Consider the following 22,567-nt stretch of genomic DNA (forward strand, 5'->3'; position numbering starts at 1 on the left):
GAAATTTTGTGGTAGAAATAAAACATATATAACAAATTGCACATTGTACCAGGATTACGCCCAGTACCCATTATGGCGCACACCATGATGGCCAGTACACCTTACGGCACACACATGCTGCTTACCTACATGATTGTTGCCAGGGTTATTGTGTGTTGGCCGTGGTGGGGGGGGGGGGGGGGGGTGGTGCTGAGTCAGCATGGCAGCTGGAAGAGCTGGCATGGACTGCTACAGAGAAGGCAGGTCAGCATAGCAAGGATAGGGGTATACACAGTACTGCACACAAGGACAGGGTGAATGTACAAGTAAAAAAAAAAAATGGGAAAGGTGCGGCGCCCTGCAAAACAAGTTCAGAGTGAACACTATGTCTGTATACTGACCGTCAGAATGTCACCCGGCATCCCCTGGACTTGCATGTGGTGAAGGGATGGCAGAATGTGTAACTGTTCCCCGCGTTGGTGTTGTGTCTTGTTCAGTTTCATAGTGAGATCAGAAGAGGGTTCTGTATCATGGGGGAGTGCAGGGAGCAGAGGAGCCGTGAGGCTGGGAATGGTCTGTTAGCTCTGCCTTATTGCTGCACTTCAAGACGGTGGTTACCTGGCACCTTTTTTATGTAACAAAAGTCCTATGACACAGTTGTATCCTTGTGCATCCTTGTAGCTGAGCTCAAAGGCAAACACTCCGTTAGAAAGGGGTATCTTTATTTAAGCTATTGGGAGGAAGATCACATGTTTGTGTAACAAAGCTAAAACACTGTTCCACAATTGCAGACCACAAAATCAGCCTCTGTTTGGGGTGGCTGCTTATCCCTGGCATACATTGCAAAGTTCTCCCCAGCGCCATAGTACACGTGTCAATACTGAGTCCTGGTACCAAAGTGAACTCAGCAGCAGTCATGGTGCTACTAGGAGTTCCCAGGCGGTCCCTTTCATGGCCGCATGTCACCTGCGGCAAGATCATCTTTTTATGCGCTGGTTGGCACATAAGCTGTGAAGACAGGTTCATTTCGATTATCACTGTATGAGAGGAGAGTCCATGGTGTGTGGTTTTTTTTTTTTTTTTAATATCTAAGCACCCTGGCATGTATTCTAGTGATCCATGTTAGATAGGCTTCTCCATATAACAGCCGGTGCGCCATGTCCTCGTTCCAGTTAGCCCCCTCTCTGTAAATGCTTTCTCCCATTCTGTATTCGGTTCATCCTAATTGCTGATGAGCAGCATCTAACAATGAGCGGAGTGCTCGAAGTTCTGCCAGACTGGCGGCTATAGTGCCGCTCTGAGCTTTGCAGACCCGGCTATGAGAAACTCTCTGCTCTTTATACTCGGTCTCATGTGGACAAAGTTCTGATTGTGTTCCTCATCCTGTTCTAGAGGTTTAAATACAATCTATTATAGAGCGCATTCCCGTACCTGATTAACTCTTCCTGTTCTCTGCCGGTCTCTGGGTACAGGGTACTTTCGGGCAGTAAGGAACGGGTTCTCTACCAGTTACTGGGATAGCGATAGTGGGAAATGTTTTGGGGTATGGAATTGCCCCAATTTAGGTAGACCTGTATTGGGTCGACGACTGAAGGTAGACAGGCCTTAGGTCAACACCTGAAAGTTTGATGTGTATAAGGTCTTAAGGTTGACACAAGCATTATGTCAAAAGGTCAACATGAGTTTCTAACTTTTCTTTCCAGAATGTCGACCGTCAACATGGGCACCATGTACATGTAAGGTGTCCTATCACCATGCTTCAGGTACAGTGGCCTGCTGTGCTTGGCACACTATTTAACAAATACCCCCCCCACGCGCGCGCCCCCCCCCCCCCCCCCCCCCCCACGCGCGCGCCCCCCCCCCCCTCCCGCGATTCGCGGCAAAAACACCCGCTCCCCCGCGACCCCCCCTACCGCGATTCGCAGCAAAAACACCCCCGCGACCCCCCTCCCGCGATTCGCTGCAAAAAGAACCCCCCCACGACCCCTCCCGCAATTCGCGGCATAACCACCACCCCCCCCTCCCGCGAATCGCAGCAAACCCTCCCCCGTGACACCCCCCCCGATTCGCGGAAAAAACACTCCCCCCCGCGACCTCCCTCCCGCGATTCGCGGCAAAAAGAACCCCCCCGCGACCCCCCCTTGCACGATTGGCGGCGACCCCCCCTCCCGCGATTCACGGCACCCCCCCCCGCAATTCGCAGCAGCCCCAGGATTAAATGGCACATGCAAAACACTGACATGGCTATGGTCGACAATGAAAAAGGTTGACATGAGTTTTTGAAGAATTATTTTTAATTTTTTTAATTTTTTCATATTCATTGTCATGTGTCGACATGGACAGCAATGAAGTGGCACACTTATGTCAACATTTACATGTTATGACCTTTCTGTGTTGATTTTTTCTTGTGGCGATTCGCGTCACACCCCCCCGCAACCCCCCCCGCAATTCGCGGCACCCCCCGTGACCCCCCACCTCCCGCAATTCGCGGCAACCCCCCCACCGGAACCCCTGTGAACCCCGCCCTCCCGCGATTCGCGGCACCCACCCCCGGGACCCCCCCTCCCGCAATTCGCGGCAGCTCCAGAATTAAATTGCACATGGAAAACACTGACATGGCTATGGTCGACAATGAAAAAGGTTGACATGAGTTTTTGAAGTTTTTTTGTCATTTTTTGAATATTTTCATATTCATTCTCATGTGTCGACATGGACACCAATGAAGTGCCACACTTATGTCAACATTTACATGTGTTGACCTTTCTGTGTTGATTTTTTTCTTGTGGCGATTCGCGTCACAGCCCCCGCAACCCCCCCTCCGGCGATTCGCGGCGACCCCCCCCCCCCTCCCGCAATTCGCAGCAACCCCCCACCGGAACCCCCATGAACCCCGTGATTCGCGGCACCCACCCCCCGCAACCCCCCCCTCCCGCAACTCGCGGCACCCCCCGCGATTCGCGGCAGCCCCAGGATTAAATGGCACATGCAAAACACTGGCACGGCTATGGTCGACAATGAAAAAGGTTGACATGAGTTTTTGAAGATTTATTTCATTTTTTGAATGTTTTCATATTCATTGTCATGTGTCAACATGGACACCAATGAAGTGCCACACTTATGTCAACATTTACATGTGTTGACCTTTCTGTGTTGATTTTTTCTTGTGGTGATTCACGTCACACCCCCCCGCAACCCCCCCTCCCGCGATTCGCGGCACCCCCCGTGACCCCCCACCTCCCGCAATTCGCGGCAACCCCCCACCGGAACCCCTGTGAACCCCGCCCTCCTGCGATTCGCGGCACCCAACCCCGCGACCCCCCCCCCTCCCGCAATTCGCGGCACCCCCCGTGATTCGCGGCAGCTCCAGAATTAAATTGCACATGGAAAACACTGACCTGGCTATGGTCGACAATGAAAAAGGTTGACATGAGTTTTTGAAGTTTTTTTTTTTCATTTTTTGAATATTTTCATATTCATTCTCATGTGTCGACATGGACACCAATGAAGTGCCACACTTATGTCAACATTTACATGTGTTGACCTTTCTGTGTTGATTTTTATTTTGGTACTCTTTACCTAGAACGGCGCCCACGATTGGCATCGCGGGTAAATCGCGGGTACATCAAAATCGGGTACCCGCGATTACCGCGATTTTCCCATAGAGAACAATGTTAAAAAGCCTGATTGACCGCGATTTTAGCGTTAAATGCCTCAATGCCCGCGATTTTCCCATAGGAATCAATGTTAAATGGGCTACAGAGCCCAAATAGCCCCAATTAACCCTTAAATGTCCCCCCAATTTTTGTACGCCACCCCACGATCCACGCCAACCCGAAGCGTGGCGAGCGCAGCGAGCCCGCGAGGGGCGGCGGTACGCGTCCTACGACCTTTTCATGCCCTACTATCCACGTCGGCGTGGAGTTGAGAATAGAATAGTGTGGCGAGCGCAGCGAGCCACCGAGCCCGAAGCGTGGCGAGCGCAGCGTGCCCCGCGAGGGGACGCGGATACCTTCACAGGTAGACGCGTCCCCTCGCGGGCTTCACAGGTGTCCGGGTCGCCACGGACACCTGTGAAGCCCGCGAGGGGACGCGCTTACCTGTGAAGGTATCCGCGTCCCCTCGCGGGGCTCGCTGCGCTCGCCACGCTTCGGGCTCGGTGGCTCGCTGCGCTCGCCACACTATTCTATTCTCAACTCCACACCGACGTGGATAGTAGGGCATGAAAAGGTCGTAGGACGCGTACCGCCGCCGCTCGCCACGCTTCGGGTTGGCGTGGATCGTGGGGTGGCGTACAAAAATTGGGGGGACATTTAAGGGTTAATGGGCTCTGTGGCCCATTTAACATTGATTTCTATGGCCAAATCGGGTGGATTGAGGCATTTAACACTAAAATCGGGTCCATCGCGGCTTTTAACATTGCTTCCTATGGGAAATCGGGAGCATCGCGTCGCGGGCATCGCGGGTACGTTTATGGCCGGCCGCGACGCGACCGACGCGATTTTTCAGGTTTAACATGGTTTTCAATGGGAAAATCGCGGGCATCGCGTCGGTCGCGTCGCGGGCAGGCATAAATGTACCCGCGATGCCCGCGACGGGCGCCGTTCTAGGTAAAGAGTACCTTTATTTTTGTGGCGATTTGCGTCACACACCCCCCCCCCACCCCCACAACCCCCACTCCCGCGATTCACGGCACACACACACACACACACACACACACACACCTCCCCCGCGATTCTAGGCAACCCACCCCGTGACCCCCCCTCCCGTGATTCACGGCACACCCTCGCGACCCCCCCTCCCATGATTCGCCGCAACCCCCGCCCCGTAACCCCCCTTCCCGCGATTCGCGGCACCCACCCCCGCGACCCCCCCTCCCGCAATTCGCGGCACCCCCCCGCGATTCGCGGCAGCTCCAGAATTAAATTGCACATGGAAAACACTGACATGGCTATGGTCGACAATGAAAAAGGTTGACATGAGTTTTTGAAGTTTTTTTTTCATTTTTTCAATGTTTTCATATTCATTCTCATGTGTGTCGACATGGACACCAATGAAGTGCCACACTTATGTTAACATTTACATGTGTTGACCTTTCTGTGTTGATTTTTTCTTGTGGCGATTCGCGTCACACCCCCCCCCGCAACCCCCACTCCCGCGATTCACGGCACACACACACACCCCCGCGATTCTTGGCACCCCACCCCGTGACCCCCCCTCCCGTGATTCACGGCACACCCCCCGCGACCCCCGCTACCATGATTCGCCGCAACCCCCGCCCCCGTAACCCCCCTCCCGCGATTTGCGGCAACCCACCCCGCTACCCCCCTCCCGCGATTCTCTGCAATCCCTCCCCTCCCGCGATTCGCAGCATCCACCCCCCACAACCCCCCCTCCTGCAATTCGCGGCACCCCCCGCGTCCCCCCTCCTGCAATTCGCGGCACCCTCCGCGACCCCCCCTCCCGCGATTCGCGGACACCTAAGTTGCAATACAGGGCATCTTTCATACAATTCTAACCATATTTCTCATATACAAACGTTCACAAATTAAGGGGGCGCAGCCCCTTACGACGGTGTGAAGAGCGCCCGTAGGGCGCGATGAATCACCTAGTGTATATATATATATATATATATTGTTCTAGCAATCCGCGGATGACCATCAACGACTCGCTCTTTTACATCCACATATATTCTATGGATCTAAGCTTGAACTAGCCTGTTGGATTGTTGCTAGTACCCAATAATTTGTTACATTAGTTGTCCTGAACCTGTGCACCATTCTACAGATAAGCAAATTAATATAGATCGCAAATATTACTTTCAAAATGTCTGTTTATAAAGTTATAAACCACCCGTGGTGATGTTTTGGGTCAATTAGATGCTCGCGATGTGTTCTTGGAAACAATGGAACACCTTTTTATCAGTGTTCTATTCTGTAGTGAGATAACTTTTTGTTTTGTTTTTATAATTTTTCAATAAGATAAACCCAGATGAAATCTGTCTGAGAAGAAACGCGTAGGGTCAAGAATGCTGTAAGATGGACTCTGAGGATTTCTAATAGAAAACTCGTTCCCTAGTTATAGGGAATAAAAGGTTCTGGCCTCAGTGACGACATTGAAGCAGTGTGTGACCTTCTGCGCCATAAACTCAGTCTCTGATACATATGTGTCCTTAAACAGTATATTTATCTCCCCCTGGGGCACACATTGTTAACTATATAGTGCCTACACATGAGACGATATGCATGATATAGCATTAACAATATATTATATAGTGTGTATGCACCTTTTGCTTCTGGCTCACTATTGTAACAGCTGCATAATCTCCATGTTTTAAACATGTGCCCTCTGCAGAGTCCAGTATTCCCATCATGCACTTGCACAACCGTAACAAAGTACTGTACACTTCTAATGTTCTAGAGCAGGGATGGGGAATCTTTGGCTCTACATCTGTTTTTGAGTTACACATCCCAACATGCCTTGCTACAGCTTTGCTATTTGGCCATGCTAAAGCAGGGCATGCTGGGATGTGTAGTTCAACAACAGCTGGAGGGCCAAAGGTTCCCATTGTAGGTTGATATATGGGTTTGCTCTATTATTGCAGAGTGAGCACATGCTGTCAATATACATATCAGACACTGCTGAGCTGAGGTTGTGGCACTCAAACATATATCGGTATTAACAGTCTGTACTGGCACCTGGACATTATTTCTTCGCCCTGGGAGCTAAATTGTCTAGAAAAGGCCCTGGTCTTACTTGACACCTCTAACCCTGAGAAGGATCTGCACCCTGCTATTTCTACCGATGTAGGGACATCTCTGATATAAATGAGACGTTCGTAGTCCAGGCTTTTCTTGTACTTAAGCTCTGATCTTATTAATGTTCCATTTCGTCATGTTTTGTGTAAACTGAAAGGTCATTAAACAGTAATTGAAAACATTTTCTCCTATCGGTTCCATTACGCTGCTCCAATATAGAGATCTGTGGCGACTGTTATCTGCCCTTAAAGGCACTCGCCGCTGATTCATATGGTTAACATATATATAGTACAAAACATTGGGGAATGCATAGTCTGAGCAATATTCCTACAGTGTATATATGTGACATCTGTGACGTGTACCGGTAATATCCCTACATTATGTGTACTTGGGTCAATGTCAGACTGGGGCCTAGAGGGCCATTGGGAAATGCAGTGGGATGGGCTAATCCTTGGGGCATACTTGCCTACTTTTGAAAACTAGATTCAGCGATGATGATTTAATGTAAATGTGCATGTATCTCATTCCTTGTTTCCCAAAAAAATGTAATTGGGCTAGGTGACCTGAGGGAGATTGCTAGACTAATGAGGGACAGTGGGAGATTGCTGCTATTTCAGGGAGTCTCCTGCAGGAGGGTAGGCAACTGTGCCTTGGGGGTGTGGTCAGTCTCCAGAGGGGGTGTTGGCTTGGCTAACCATAAGGCATAAGGGAGTGCATTTTCTGGGCACTTTGAGAGATAGTTAGATATATCTATCTATCTATCATCACAATGCACTGTAGAAAATACACAATAGTCATGTGCAATATATTGTAATCTATATAATTCAAGTGCTCGGTCTGGAACCTGATGCCTAGAGGAGGATCTGGACCCTTGGACAGCAGTTTCCCCTGTCCTCCTACTGGCCAGTCCAACTCTGACTTGGGTATTGGGATAATCTCTACACATTGATATTGCAGATGACATATTAAGTGAGGGCTAATACAAGTCTTCTAATTGATCAGATCTGTATTGTGGTATGGCTGCTGGTGGACAGTGTGCTGGTATGTCCCATTCGCAGCTGCTGCCGCAGTGCCCAGCGTGTGCAGGATTGTAATTTGTAGCATCATTTAAAATATACAATTGATAATTCCCTCAGTTTATATCAGATTTTTCTGATATTACCAAACTAGCAACAAAAAAGTGATCGGGTTCTTCTACCGATTTCAACCCGTGTGGAATGTGAAAAGGAAATGTTGGGTAGTCTACGATGTCCAAGGTTTCCACTAGATTAATATGTGTACAGTAGCTGTAGAAAAAATCCCCCACGTTATTTATCAAGAGAAGTTATTAATTATATGAACCATAATCTCTGTTCCCACTGAATTATATCCTTGTTTTCTGTTTTTTTGTATGAACCAATAGACATGTATAGTAAACATCCTGAGGCGGCATTTATAATTAGTCCTCTTGAAGTATTTATAGCATATGTCCGGTTCTTTATATAGATCTTGCACATGAAAGCATGACGTATGCTGGCTGCCAGTAGGTGGCGGTAGTGTGGCCCATATTTCCCTCTGATTGAACTCTGCGCAGACAATGGTTTGGTGTTAAAGAGCGCTTGGGCTGAGATTCTACTACCATGGTCAAGTTAAACTTCCGTATAGCACAAATAGCGTAACTTAGAAAAACGCGTGCGTTCTGCAACAATACAGCACATTATAAAGCCAAATTGCCTTTGAGCCAATTCAGAGTTGCACATAATGGCGATGTTCACGGGTAACCGCCAAAAGACTCGTGTGAGAGGGTCAGGAACCCACCTAGCTGAGACGAGATCACAGGGGGAAGTTTTTTGTTCCATGCTCGCCACTTACCCTGTCTGCCAGGCCGGCCATGCAGACATTATAACGGGAAACAGAACTTTACCATTCCACGTCGAACTTCGCAACTTAGGCCGAGATCTGGAAGCATTTTATATGTTTTTACACTTGTTATTAGTAGTTTTTATTTATAAAAAAAAAAAAAAGAGGCAAGTATTAAGAGGAAGCAGATGTTCGTTATACACCGGGCATGGCTGCGGTGGTCACAGGGGACGGTTTAGTTTGCGAAGAGGTTAACTACAGACCTGGACGGCTGAGTGATCCTGTGTTTGCAGAACAACGTTCGCTGCTCCCCGGGTGACGTCTCCCAGACTCTTACACCTCACTAACCCATAACAGTGGCAGGGCTAATCACAACAAGGCCTCTCTCTTACATAGGAGCTTGCGTTATAAGGCAGCCTGACGCACAGCGGGTACCCCGCAGTACACCAACCAGGAATCCATCTAACTAGTCAGGAATGTCTTTTGCGCTCTGGGTGATGGCGTGTCACCACGGAGACTATTTATAAACTGTTATATTTTTGTTCCTGCTCCAGTCTATATTAATGCCAGATTATTATTTTTTTAACAGGCAATTAATTGAAATCACAATACTGGCTGCTACGTTAATAGGACTCTTAATATGTAAACTGGTCTTTCTGGCTGTAATCGGCTGCTAGAAACTGAAAAACACACTGTTGCTGCTGTTTAAAACTTTGGGCCTAATTCATGTTTGCATGCCAGTGTGGTTTTAAGGCTATGGAGCTATCGCAAATTAATTTGTAAGTTGGTCTACGGCAGGGCTGGGCAACACCGGCCCTCCCGATATTGATGAACTACACATCCCAGCATGCCTTGCATCAGTTTCAGCATGGCCACATAGCAAAACTAATGCAAAGCATCCTGGGATGAGTAGTTCACTAACATCTGGAGGGCCGGTGTTGCCCAGCCCTGGTCTACGGACACAGCAGTAGCGACTGCACCGTGTTTTTGCATGTATGTGCTCGCAGGCGGCCATGACACATTTGAGTTTTCATCCAAGGGGTCACTTTGTGTTAAAATTCTCATTGTGAGCAGGATGCGGAAATAGACAACACATGAAAAGGCCGTGGAGGGTTAGGGAGTTTCCCAAAGGATTTTGCGCTTTTTGTTTGAGCAGCCCAGTAGGTGGAAACGTATATTGTGGAGTCTTGCTGAAAGCAAAGAAATACTAGGCGCTTGTATAATGGGGAGGGTTGGAGAGGGTGCAGTATAGCAGTGAGGGTAGAGGAACCGATAGAAATAGAATAAATGAAAGATACTTAGAAATATGAATAAAATAAAAATAAACTTATTACAAAATAAAAAGTAATAAATAAAAAAAAAGTAACTAAAATAAATTAAACCGTGCATAAACTGTTTACACTCCGTTTGAAAGATTCTGGGAGGGCAACAGTCCAATGTAAGCAATAATGCTAGCTCAACCTAACTCTGACCTGCTTACAGGAGAAGACGGCAGCGCCTTCTTTGTGCGGCGTGTGCCTTGGGGTGACGTCAGCCGATTCTCCGGCTTCTGCTCGCAACTTGCGGCATTCAGCTGTGGCGGGTGGCAGCGTCTCCCCTTGATGTCCTGATGTCCCTCTTAGGAATTTTATTTTTTATTACTTTTTATTTTAATTTATTTTTTATTTTGTAATATGTTTATTTTTATTTTATTCTATTTCTATCGGTACCTCTACCCTCACCACTATACTGCATCCTTTCCAACCCTTTCCATTATACAAGCGCCTAGTATTTTTTTTTGCTTTCAGCAAAACTCCACATGAAAATGCCAACCTTGTCGACGTTTGCATGTCAACCTATTGCTTGTGACGACCTTTTGATCATATATTGTCCACCTGCTGACCAAGACATTTAGGGGATATTCGATTTTGGCCGATATTTCGAACAAGCAGAAATATAGGCCATCTTTATTCAATTCCAGATGTTTTTGGACGAGATTCGTCTGTGCAGATTTTACTTTGTTTAAAGACCGCAGACATTTTTGACTACCGGCAGTTGTTTTTGCCGATCCACGATAGTCATATGGGCCCTTATTCTAGTTGATGTAGACGGATGTGTATTATGGACAGGAACCGAGTGCTCTTAGCCCCGCCTACCGTATGGATCGCTCACACCATCCGAATGCGGTAAGACGCTGAATGAACGAACTATGAGTAGATATTTCATGTGAACACCTCCTCCATCTGTGGTAACCTCCGATGGTCGCCGACCATCGAATGATGGTCCAAGCGGTCAGGCAGCAGCGATTGCTCCAGACCACTCATACATTTCTCCGTATGAAAGCAGGGATATGGGCGGGCAGCTGACATCAGGCTATGTCAGCTGTCCGCCCCCCACACGGCTGCATTACCAAACGTACGCCCAGTGTTTTCATGTAAAAGCCCATGAAACACAAGGTGTACGCATATGGTAATGAGCCCACACAGCCCTTCACGCCCCTCTCCACCCCCTGCTCGGATGGTTCCGTACGATCGTTTTCTGCACGGAACTCGCTCCGTGTCCGGACATGCGAGGAATTCGCTCATGCACAGATACGCCTCTGCACAGGCGCAAACACCAAACATCGGCCGTCCTAATGCGCACGGAGCCATCCGACTCAATCAAATAAGGGCCAAAGTCTGTGGAGCGGCAAAAACGGATCCGTCATTAAATTAGCCAAATTTAATTCAACCTAATCTTGTCGGAAACGGATGATATTTCCACTTGTCAGAATTGTCGTCTGGGATTGTATATCCCAGTATACACGCCCCCCCCCCCCCCCCCCCCCCTAATGTCTCTCAGGCACCGTATACCAAACGGCGTAATTGCAGCAAGATTGTTGTGAAATTTAAAGTGGCAATCCCATATAATGCTGAGCCAGCATATGTAAGCGACTGCCATTTTTTTTTTATGTATTGCCGATTCCTCTTGGTTCTGTAATATCAGAGCTTATTACATAACTACATTACATTAAATGGGTGCTGTAGGGTAAATAGGTGACAAAAAAGTTAAAAAAATCAGATTGAATTTTTATTAGTCAAATTAAAATTTGAAAATAATTACAAGAGTTCTAGATACATTGAGGTTTATTCAGACCTGATCGCACAGCTGCAAATTAGCAGAGCAAGCAATTATCGATAGACTGCGCATGCATACGGATCATAGCACGCATGCACAAAGTGATAAAGTACTGCTACCCATTTATTGCTGGCTGTACACAAGGTGATTGACAGAAAGCCAGTGTTTGGGTGTGGTTACCAACCATTTTCTGGGAGTGTCAGGGAAAAGGCAGGTGCACCCAGGCGTTTGTGGGGAGGGTCTGTAATGTCAGCTCCGCCCCCGATCAGCCTGTTTCTATCGCTGCCACTGAGTAAGTCCCGGGCTACACACAGACTGCGCACAGTGGATGGTGGATCGGTGCCGCTCATTTTCCCAAGCCGCACTAAGCAATTTGAAGGCTTGTACTGGTGGCCTTTTAGTCAGACTGGGCAACAGCTATCTAGTCGTAGGGCGCTGCTAGATCACACTGCGGTAATAAGATCTGAATAACCCTCATAGTCAGATGCAGATGTCTGAATCCTTGGGGAAGGCAGTGGGGAAATGTCACTCTGACGTTCACGGGCCAGTCGGTGGAAAAACGTATAAATGTCTCATACGCGACACTGAAAACAGAAAAGCTGTGTCTAGTAGAACTAGAACTGTTTTTGATAGATTTTCATAAAAAATAATATATATCTTTATGCTGACAGTTATTACGTGGTCAGTCGTGCAACATGATAATGGTCTACACCTCATGTGGTCGACATGAGTTTTTAATGTTTTTTCATCCAATTTTTAAATCTTTTTCATACTTTGGGGCCCATTTATCATTCATTAGTTGTGGCTAATTTGGGGGTTAGCTGCAAATATTAATTATCTCTGGAATGCGAGTATAAGGGACCGCAGCATGTATCGGAGGTCACTCCAGTTCTGCACCCAGCCCTATCCCCCATAGGATTCTATGGGGGATGCGATGCTGTACCAGTATCCGGAATGAGAATGCGACCTAATAACTGCCGCTCCTATGATTGAAGCTCCATAAAAAGTAACACCGGCTCTTAATTTGAATTTGAGGGCAATTATCAAGGAGAACTTTCCTTCACAAGTGATGGAGGACTTGGCTTCTCCCGTATGTGACAATTATATGTCGTGATAAGGTGTTGGGTATAATGGAGACTTTTATTTTGGTCCAATCAGTGGGGATGTTATAGGAACGTTGTGGGTGTATCAGTGAAAGTGGCTGCGTACCCAGACCTTTGCCGTGCAAATTGCTCTGCACAGGCAATGTGAAATATTAATGGCAGAATAAAAAACAAGAATACCTGGCAATCGATTTGTTTAAAAATATGAATGTTTAATATTAGGTAGTTTCATGGTAAAACCAGAATCCTGTGAAAAAAAAAATGAGGTGTACTTTGTTGTCAGAAATCACAGTGATGTGAGCAGAGAGACCTCGGAACTCCCCTCTGGGCTCTATCTGCACTGTAAAATCTCCCCCTTCATCACTCTACACTTTGTGATCACATGACGTACTGAGACCCTGCATCTGCGAAGGGAAGCCATACTTTTTTACCTTCTAGAGAGATTTAGAAAAGGAGATGATTTGCACCTGTAAAAGTTAACTTGCTGTTTCAAAGGGAACAACCCCCCTCCCCAAAACCTATGAGTTCTGGCTGCATTACACTGTCACCTGCACACAGTGAAAGCAGGACTGCATGTGTGTAAACCTTCCTGAGCACCTCTATCACTTTATTCTTGCCTTCTGTAATTTTTAAGTGTCTCCTCTATCTAGCGCAGGGTCCTCCAGCTTTTAAACTACACATCCCAGCATGCCCTGCTACAGTTTTGCTGTTTGGCCATTGTAAAACTGTTGCATTGCATGCTGGTATGCATAGTTCAAAAACAGCTGGAGGGCAAAAGGTTACCCATCTTTGACCTACTGTAGTGATTGTCACATCGGGGGAACTTTACTAAAATGGGAGTAATATGTTACATGGGATGTTGCTATGTGTAACCAGTCAGATACTATCTATTATCTTCGAGACGGTGCTAATTAAATAAGAAGTACATTCTGATTGGTTGCCCATAGCAACAGCCCATGTGAAATAGAACTCCCATCTTAGTAAATTTCCCCCAGTGAGAGAATGGATCGAACTCTGCTCCCAACTACAGTCCTCACACCCTGCTATTCTGGTGGGATCCGGATGATAGGTTAATAGGTTGACACAATATGGCCGACATGCATAAGGTTGACAAACAAAAGGTCGCCATGGCTATTGTCGACACATGAAATGGTTGACATGAGTTGTTGGGGTTTTTTTTTTTCCTGTATTTTTCTTTTTTTCCCCTACTTTAACTATCACACGGACTCCGATTGGGAACCTTTTCATATGTTGACCTTTTCTGCCTCGACCTTTTGCTTCTGTCTTTTTTCAGTGTCAATCCTGTGCATGTCAACCTTTTGGTGTCGACTGAAACACTATTGACTTAATTACTGTTAAACCCACGATCCACACCCATTCTGGGCCACACAGTCAATGAAGACCTGTATTACCATAGAGTGGAATCTACTCAGCGTCTGGTCTTCTTCAGGGACCTGTCGAGTGGATCACACAACATTATTTTATATATATATATATATATATATATATATATATATATATATATATATATATATATATATATATATATATATATATATATATATATATATATATATCCTCGGCGGCGGCGGCACTCAGAGACTCCAAACGCTTGTACTTAGTGAAAACTTTTAATCTACGTTTCGGAGGTATAGCCCCCTTCGTCAGGATACAACAAGTGGATACACAACAAGTGGATACACTGCACGCATTAAATACACTTACCCCATGCGTCTCTTCCCCCGTCCTCCGTGGCTGGCATCCTGCCCAGCGTGCTCCGGCCCCGACTTCCTCTACGGCGCGTCACTTCCGGCGGCTACGTCAGAGCTGGCACCCGGCTGTTGCCATGGCTACCACGGGCTTCAGGAACGCACCTGGGGACAACCTGTGAATATAGAACGGTACTCTTTACCTAGCACGGCGCCCACGATTTTGATCGTGGGCATCGCAGGTAAAAAAATCGCGGGCATTGAATGCACTAAAAATCAGGTGCGATGCGACCGACGCGATGACCACGAGTTCCCATAGGGAACAATGTTAAATTTCTCAATTGACCCGATTTTACTGTTCAATGCCTCAATTGACACGATTTTTCCATAGGAAACAATGTTAAATGACCCACAGAGGCCAAATAGCCACCCTGAAGTCTGAAATGGCCCCCACAATTGTTTACGCCACCCCACGATCAACGTCAACCCGAAGCGTGGCGAGCGCAGCGATACGCGTCCTACGACCTTTTCATACCCCCACTATCCACGTCGGCGTGGAGTTGAGAATAGAATAGTGTGGCGAGCCCCCGAGCCCGAAGCGTGGCGAGCGCAGCCGGATACCTTCACAGGTAAACGCGTCCCTTCGCGGGCTTCACAGGTATCCGCGTCCCCTCGCGGGGCTCGCTGCGCTCGCCACACTATTCTATTCTCAACTCCACGCCGACGTGGATAGTGGGGGTATAAAAAGGTCGTAGGACGCGTATCGCCGCCCCTCGCAGGCTCGCTGCGCTCGCCATGCTTCGGGTTCACGTTGATCTTGGGGTGGCGTTAACAATTGTGGGGGCCATTTCACACTTCAGGGTGCCTATTTGGCCTCTGTGGGCCATTTAACATTGTTTCCTATGGAAAAATCGTGTCAATTGAGGCATTGAACAGTAAAATCGGGTCAATTGAGAAATTTAACATTGTTCCCTATGGGAAATCGCGGGCATCGCGTCGGTCGCGTCGCACCCAATTTTTAAGTGCATTCAATGACCGCGATGGGCGCCGTGCTAGGTAAAGAGTACCTATAGAACATATAAATATAAAAAAACGCTATTGCGTGCATTAAACATATTCAGACCGCTAAAATGGTTATCACAAACATGGTGCATTTCAAAACTTCGTGACTGGATGACTGTGCCTATATGCACAGAATTATACTTTACTTAAAGTGACAGTGCTTTCTAAAAAAACGTGAAAAATACCTTTTGCATATTGGCATAGAGCCAAGCAAAAGGCTATAAAAATACATTGAAAACACATAAACACCCACATCTCAATAGACATGGGCTTAGACAGACTAACACTTGCAACCAGTATACTCAAATAGATGGCTTTAAATATTAGGTCCGAGAAATATCTTGGGACTATATGCAAAAATGAGAGAAATATACGGATCACTGTTAAAAAAACGGGGTTTCTAGAAGTTGTTGTGTTGTCCCCACTGTCCTATGCTCTGGAGGGAGCTGCTCTGCCCATGTGGCACCTATGCTGCTATTATACTAAGTTAGGCTTTAATGGTTATTTTCATATATCCCCATTTTACAGTAATAAATATTATGTATATCACCAACACTGAGATCCTTCAAACACTGACATGCTGCCCATCTCTACAGAAAATGGATTAGCCCCAGGGAGTCATTTAACCCTCTGGGGTGTATTGTGTCTAGGCGGAATATCCACCGAGACTCCGTTTGCAGTAGTTTCTTCGCCCTGTTGCCCCCTCTGATGTTCACCGGGACCTGATCGACAATTTTATATTGTAATGTGGCCATCCCATGCTTCTTTTCTGCAAAATGGCGTGTGACTGGTTGGTCACTCTTGCCAGATTGTATTGCTGTCCTGTGCTGCGCCATGCGGGTCTTAAACTGGCACTCAGTTTTGCCAACATAATATAACCCGCATGGGCAGATGATGACATAGACCACATATTTCGATGAGCAGGTCAACGGCCATTTAATTGGTATGCGCTTGCCAGAGTGTGGATGCAAGATCGTGTCTCCTATAGCCATGTAGTTACACGTTACGCATCCTAAGCAGCGGAAGCACCGACCGGAACACGTTGTTAAGCCACGACAGTTTCCACCCCATAGCCACCGTCAAGGGATTACCATACTCCCAGTTTATCAGAGTGTGCAGGGCTACTAGTGAGGTAGAGGAGAGAGAACGTCAGTTGGAACTAATGGTTACAAAATTCCTGCAAAGAGGGTATCCCCACAAGGAACTTATGTGTGCCAAAGCTAGGGCACAGGCACAAAACAGAAAAGATCTATTAGGGGGACGACAGGAGGATCGAAACACCAAAATGATACCTTGGGTGCAGGAATACAATACCAAAAGTAACCGGGTCAAGCAGTGAGCTAAGATCCTATGGCCCATTCTTACCACTGACAAGGAGTTGCCTTTTACTCAGACCCGATTGGTCCCCAGTTACACCAGAAGCACCAATATCAAAGATCTAGTGGTGAAAATGGATATAAGCAGATTTAAAAATCCCCAGGCACAACACTTTCTAAGTAGAAAGAATGGGTGCTTCCGCTGCTTAGGATGCGTAACGTGTAACTACATGGCTATAGGAGACACGATCTTGCATCCACACTCTGGCAAGGGCATACCAATTAAATGGCCATTGACCTGCTCGTCGAAATATGTTGTCTATGTCATCATCTGCCCATGCGGGTTATATTATGTTGGCAAAACTGAGTGCCAGTTTAAGACCCGCATTGCGCAGCACAGGACAGCAATACGGGCAGCAATACAATCTGGCAAGAGTGACCAACCAGTCGCACGCCATTTTGCAGAAAAGAAGCATGGGATGGCCACATTACAATATAAAATTGTCGATCAGGTCCCGGTGAACATCAGAGGGGGCAACAGAGCGAAGAAACTACTGCAAACGGAGTCTCGGTGGATATTCCGCCTAGACACAATACACCCCAGAGGGTTAAATGACTCCCTGGGGCTAATCCATTTTCTGTAGAGATGGGCAGCATGTCAGTGTTTGAAGGATCTCAGTGTTGGTTATATACATAATATTTATTACTGTTAAATGGGGATATATGAAAATAACCATTAAAGCCTGACTTAGTATAATAGCAGCATAGGTGCCACATGGGCAGAGCAGCTCCCTCCAGAGCATAGGACAGTGGGGACAACACAACAACTTCTAGAAACCCCTGTTTTTTAACAGTGATCCGTATATTTCTCTCTTTTTTGCATATAGTCCCGAGATATTTCTCGGACCTAATATTTAAAGCCATCTATTTGAGTATACTGGTTGCAAGTGTTAGTCTGTCTAAGCCCATGTCTATTGAGATGTGGGTGTTTATGTTTTTTCAATGTATTTTTATAGCCTTTTGCTTGGCTCTATGCCAATATGCAAAAGGTATTTTTCACGTTTTTTTAGAAAGCATTGTCACTTTAAGTAAAGTATAATTCTGTGCATATAGGCACAGTCATCCAGTCACGAAGTTTTGAAATGCACCATGTTTGTGATAACCTCATAAAACAATATTTTAGCGGTCTGAATATGTTTAATGCACGCAATAGCGTTTTTTTATATTTATATGTTCTATATTCAAAGGTTCTCCCCAGGTGCGTTCCTGAAGCCCGTGGTAGCCATGACAACAGCCGGGTGCCGGCTCTGACGTAGCCGCCGGAAGTGACGCGCCGTAGAGGAAGTCGGGGCCGGAGCACGCTGGGCAGGATGCCAGCCACGGAGGACGGGGGAGGAGACGCATGGGGTAAGTGTATTTAATGTGTGCAGTGTATCCACTTGTTGTATCCTGACGAAGGGGGCTAGACGTCCGAAACGTAGATTAAAAGTTTGTACTAAGTACAATCGTTTGGAGTCCCTGAGTGCCGCCGCCGCCGAGGAGGTTATACAAGTGGAGATTCCACCACGGAGGGCACCAGGGCAGGACACCCCAAGTGAGGGGCAACAGAGTGCCGGGAGTGAGACTGTGTGTGTGTGTGTGTGTGTGTGTATATATATATATATGTATATCAGTCCAGACGGCGGCACTCAGCAGAAATAAGGTAAATTCAACCAGGTAGATAATCAATCAACGTTTCGAACTTTAACTGCCAGAAGATTGCAGCAGAGCAATGTGGTTAAGTCGGATGTCGCTTTGCTGCAATCTTCTGGCAGTGAACAGTTTTTGGGTACACGTCCAGGCTGCTTTAAATGCCTTAATTGTGTAACCTGTAGATCTCTGATCACAGGTGACTCATTTTGTCACCCGTCCAGTGGCAAACGTTATTTCATTAGGCATCGCTTGACTTGCACGACACGATACATTGTGTATTTGATCTCTTGCCCCTGCTCCATGTACTATATTGGAAAAACTGACAGAACCCTTAGAGAACGCATGGCCTCTCATCGTTATTCTATTAAATTAGCACTCGAGAAAGGTGCCAGCGACCAACCGGTGGCCAGGCACTTTCTCGAGGCGCGTCACACTATGCCAGCACTTCGTTATATGATCATTGATCACATTCCGGCTTCTGATCGTAGAGGCAACCGCTCGCTTCAATTGCTGAAATGCGAGGCACAATGGATTCAACGCCTCAACACTATTGCTCCCCGTGGCCTCAATGAGTTCAGGGGTTTGCACTGTTTTCTGTGAAATTTATGGTACCACACATTAGACCTATTTATGATATGCCATGACATTAGCATCTTCCACATTGATAGCGTTGATACTTGCTTCTATATAGCTATTGATTTCTTTGTTATTTTCTTGTCATTTATTTGCGACTGGTAATAGGTAGTTTTCTCTCAGCTTAGCTCTATTGATGCTACCTTTAATAAAATTATGATAAATTATGATATATCATAATGCTAAGGCTTTGCTATGCCATATACAGTCGACTCTGTCTATTTACCGCTGTTTTTAAAAAATTTCTATCTTTATGGTGTATTTTTTCACTTAATGTATTGTTTTTCACTTATCATGTAACTATAGCGATGCTTAAACAACATACTTTTCTTATGTATTATATACTTAAGTTACCATTGCCGTATGTATACGTCTTTGGCTGTGAATTGCATCATGTAGCTATGGTAACATTAGCCTCCCAGGCAGCCCATACGGGACACGCCGGCTGACACATTGTATGTGCGCCAGTGACGTAGGCGTGGCTGTGTGTCCGGCGGCGCCGTGATGGGAGGTGAGAACGAGGTGTCCATTATCTGGTGTGGTGTATAAATGTAAGTTTGTTTTTTATGTCTTGTTATATCCTGATGAAGAACTGATTAAAGTTCGAAACGTTGATTGATTATCTACCTGGTTGAATTTACCTTATTTCTGCTGAGTGCCGCCGTCTGGACTGCTGTATGTACCCCGTGGGGTTTTGGAAGGCACCGAAACAAGTACATTACTTGTCAAGGTAGTGCTGCTCCACTTCTGGACTATAATATATATATATATATATATATATATATATATATATATATGCACACATAGCTGCTTTGTTGATTTAAATACCATTCCTTGAAGATTTTCCCTGTGTTTTAAGTTTCCATTGCAGTAGAACCTTATTCCTTAGAGTGGATGGTTCTGCTGTCTGTTGCAGGTTCCCTAGTAGAGAGGTGGCGGGCTGGGATATAACCTCTTTGAAGATGTCTGGAAGAAGACTTACTACTTTTTATTATTCTAAAGAAAAAAACAAGTTGTGTAGCTGAAATTCTATATCCTTAATGCATCCTCAGCTCTTGACTTGTCAAGCTGCCTTTTCATAGAACAATGCTGTTAAAATTGGGGGAAAAAGTCTTAACAAGTGTAAAACAAATGGAATAAGTTTATTTTTAGTAAGCCGGTTTCGGTAAGCTCATAATTGATGTTTAGAAGGCGGTATCATGTCCTCAGTTTCTACCTCTCAGCATAATTTGAGGCTATAACGTTTCGTCTTTCTATAGAATATTAAAAGACTGGACTGTCGACAAAGAGTCTCTTTTCCAAAATTAGCAGTGGAGCCCTTTCATACGTTCCAACACTACTGGTGTGTTACAGTCAAACCTGTATCATTAGGAATGCCCCTACAGAAGTAAGAATACAGTTAAGAAAAAGTTTAATTGCTAAGTGCAACCTCTGAAAGCCCATTGCTCATGTAAGGTCCACCAGTACAGAGGCCGCTAAGCCATCAGTAATACCTAGTGGTCACAAACTAGCACCAGGAATTTCCCGTTGTTGTCGCTAAGCCCGTTGGTCAATCAGCACCAGTCGGCAGTCTGCGTTGAGTTGGTCAGCCGGCAGTCATCCAGTAGGGCAATTTGTGTTCCCGCCACAGGCTGGTTTTCTTTAAGGACATCAGGAATGTTTGCCATTGTCTGACCGGTTCCCCGGCTACTTCTTTGACTGTACGATCCACTGCTGTTCTTAGGAGACACTGCCTGCCCGCGATACACCTGCGCCTGGTGTTCACAGACACCAAACTTACTAAGAAGAATGAAGACATCTCTGCGGAAAGCCTTGGTGAAAATAGCATACAGGAAAGGGTTGGCGCAGGAATTAAGTGGGTAGAACAGCACCAGCAAAATCTTGGAGTTAGACACCGTGATAAGGGGTTTGTTCATAATGGCGGACAATGCGTAGAAGGAAATTGGCGCCATGCAGAGGAAGTCGGTGAAGATCAGGACTGCCATACGCTTAGCGATCTTGGTGTCTTTGTCTCCAGATTTGTAGTGAGGATTTCTGACCGTAACATAGATCTTAATGTAGCATGCGCAGATTATAATAAACGCGATGATGTTGAGCATCAAAACCAAGATGATGTATGCCTGGGAGAGCGTCGTTTCTGTGTCCATCGGTAGGCAAATGCTGACTTTGATGTAGCTGCTTATTCCAACCAGCGGCAAAAGAGCGAGAAAAAAGCAAAAGACCCAACCACCCAACATGATGAACGAGGCGTGCCTGAGACGGATTTTGCGGTCCAGGCGCATGGCGAATGTAATGGCGTACCAGCGCTCTAGAGTTATGATAGTCAGGGTATACACCGACAGTTCGCTGGCGAACACGGTGAAGAATCCTGCTGTGTTGCACCCCGGCCCTGTCTGCCAGTTAATGGCGTAGTTGTAGTACTCGGAGCGGGTGTGGAGGTCCTCGGAGGCTATGAGGAGAAGGTAGATGCCCATACAGAAATCGGCAAAGGCTAAGTTGCACATGAGGAAACGAGGCACTGTGAGTTTGTAATGGCTGGTGATGAGGATGAACAGGACAAAAGCGTTCCCCAGTATGGACAAGAGGTTGACGAACCACACCACAATGCGCAGGAAGTTGTAGCCCATGATGTCCTCACAAGGGTTGAACTCATCAGGCTCCGGCGTGCAAACCAGTTTCTCGCTGACGCCGCAGAGGACATAGTCGTAGTAGCTGTCAAAGGCGGGGGTGTATTGTTCCTGCACGTTCTTTATCTCCCGCCCGAAGCCCACTTCTTCGTCACCCTGTTCCTCAAAGAAAACGGAAAAGTGGCTGCTGCTGAGAAAGTCGGTGGACTTGGAATTCTCCGCCTCGGGATCTCCGTCCATGTAATCCTGGTAGTAGGGTCCTATCCCTACAACGGTTCTCAGAGAGCGCTTCTTGTGGGAGTTCTGTATATAGGACTGATTGCACATGATAGGTTCCAGATCGCTGTGGGGGGGGGGGGAGATTGAACAGAAAATGAATTAAATTGCACAGCAATAGGGACAGCACAAATGCAAAGCAGTATCATGATTCAGTGACGTGCTGGGGATTATACTGGGCAAAAGTGCACTCAGAAGACATGGGGCCTGATTCAGAGTTGATCGTAAAAGCAAAATCTTTCTCACTGGGCAAAAACCATGTTTAACTGCAAAAGGCCAGCGCTAATTCACATGGGTGTCCATTAAAACAGGTGCCCCTCTGGATTTTTAGAAGGTCAGTATTGACCCCCACTGCAAACTAATCTACAATGCCATAGCTGCCTTCTCTGGTGGTTATGAAAAGTTTGGTCAAACTTTACATACTCCTTGTGTTTATTGTCATTGCCGGAGTTCAATCTATGGAAATGTTTTTGGCATGTG

General features: G+C 46.5%; 1 protein-coding gene across 1 annotated transcript in view; it reads right to left on the reverse strand.

Annotated features, from left to right (window-relative positions):
- Positions 1-19,822: 19,822 nt before the first annotated feature.
- TSHR (thyroid stimulating hormone receptor) overlaps positions 19,823-22,567 on the reverse strand; it is a 102,960-nt gene continuing 100,215 nt past the window's right edge. The window contains 3 exon segments of the mRNA XM_083167867.1: positions 19,823-21,073; positions 21,075-21,151; positions 21,154-22,154. Of these exon segments, the coding sequence (XP_083023993.1) occupies positions 20,738-21,073; positions 21,075-21,151; positions 21,154-22,154 (1,414 nt within the window). The 3' untranslated portion in view covers positions 19,823-20,737.

Source organism: Crinia signifera, chromosome 12, assembly GCF_055691185.1.
Source record: "Crinia signifera chromosome 12, ASM5569118v1, whole genome shotgun sequence".
NCBI classification, from domain to species: domain Eukaryota; kingdom Metazoa; phylum Chordata; class Amphibia; order Anura; family Myobatrachidae; genus Crinia; species Crinia signifera.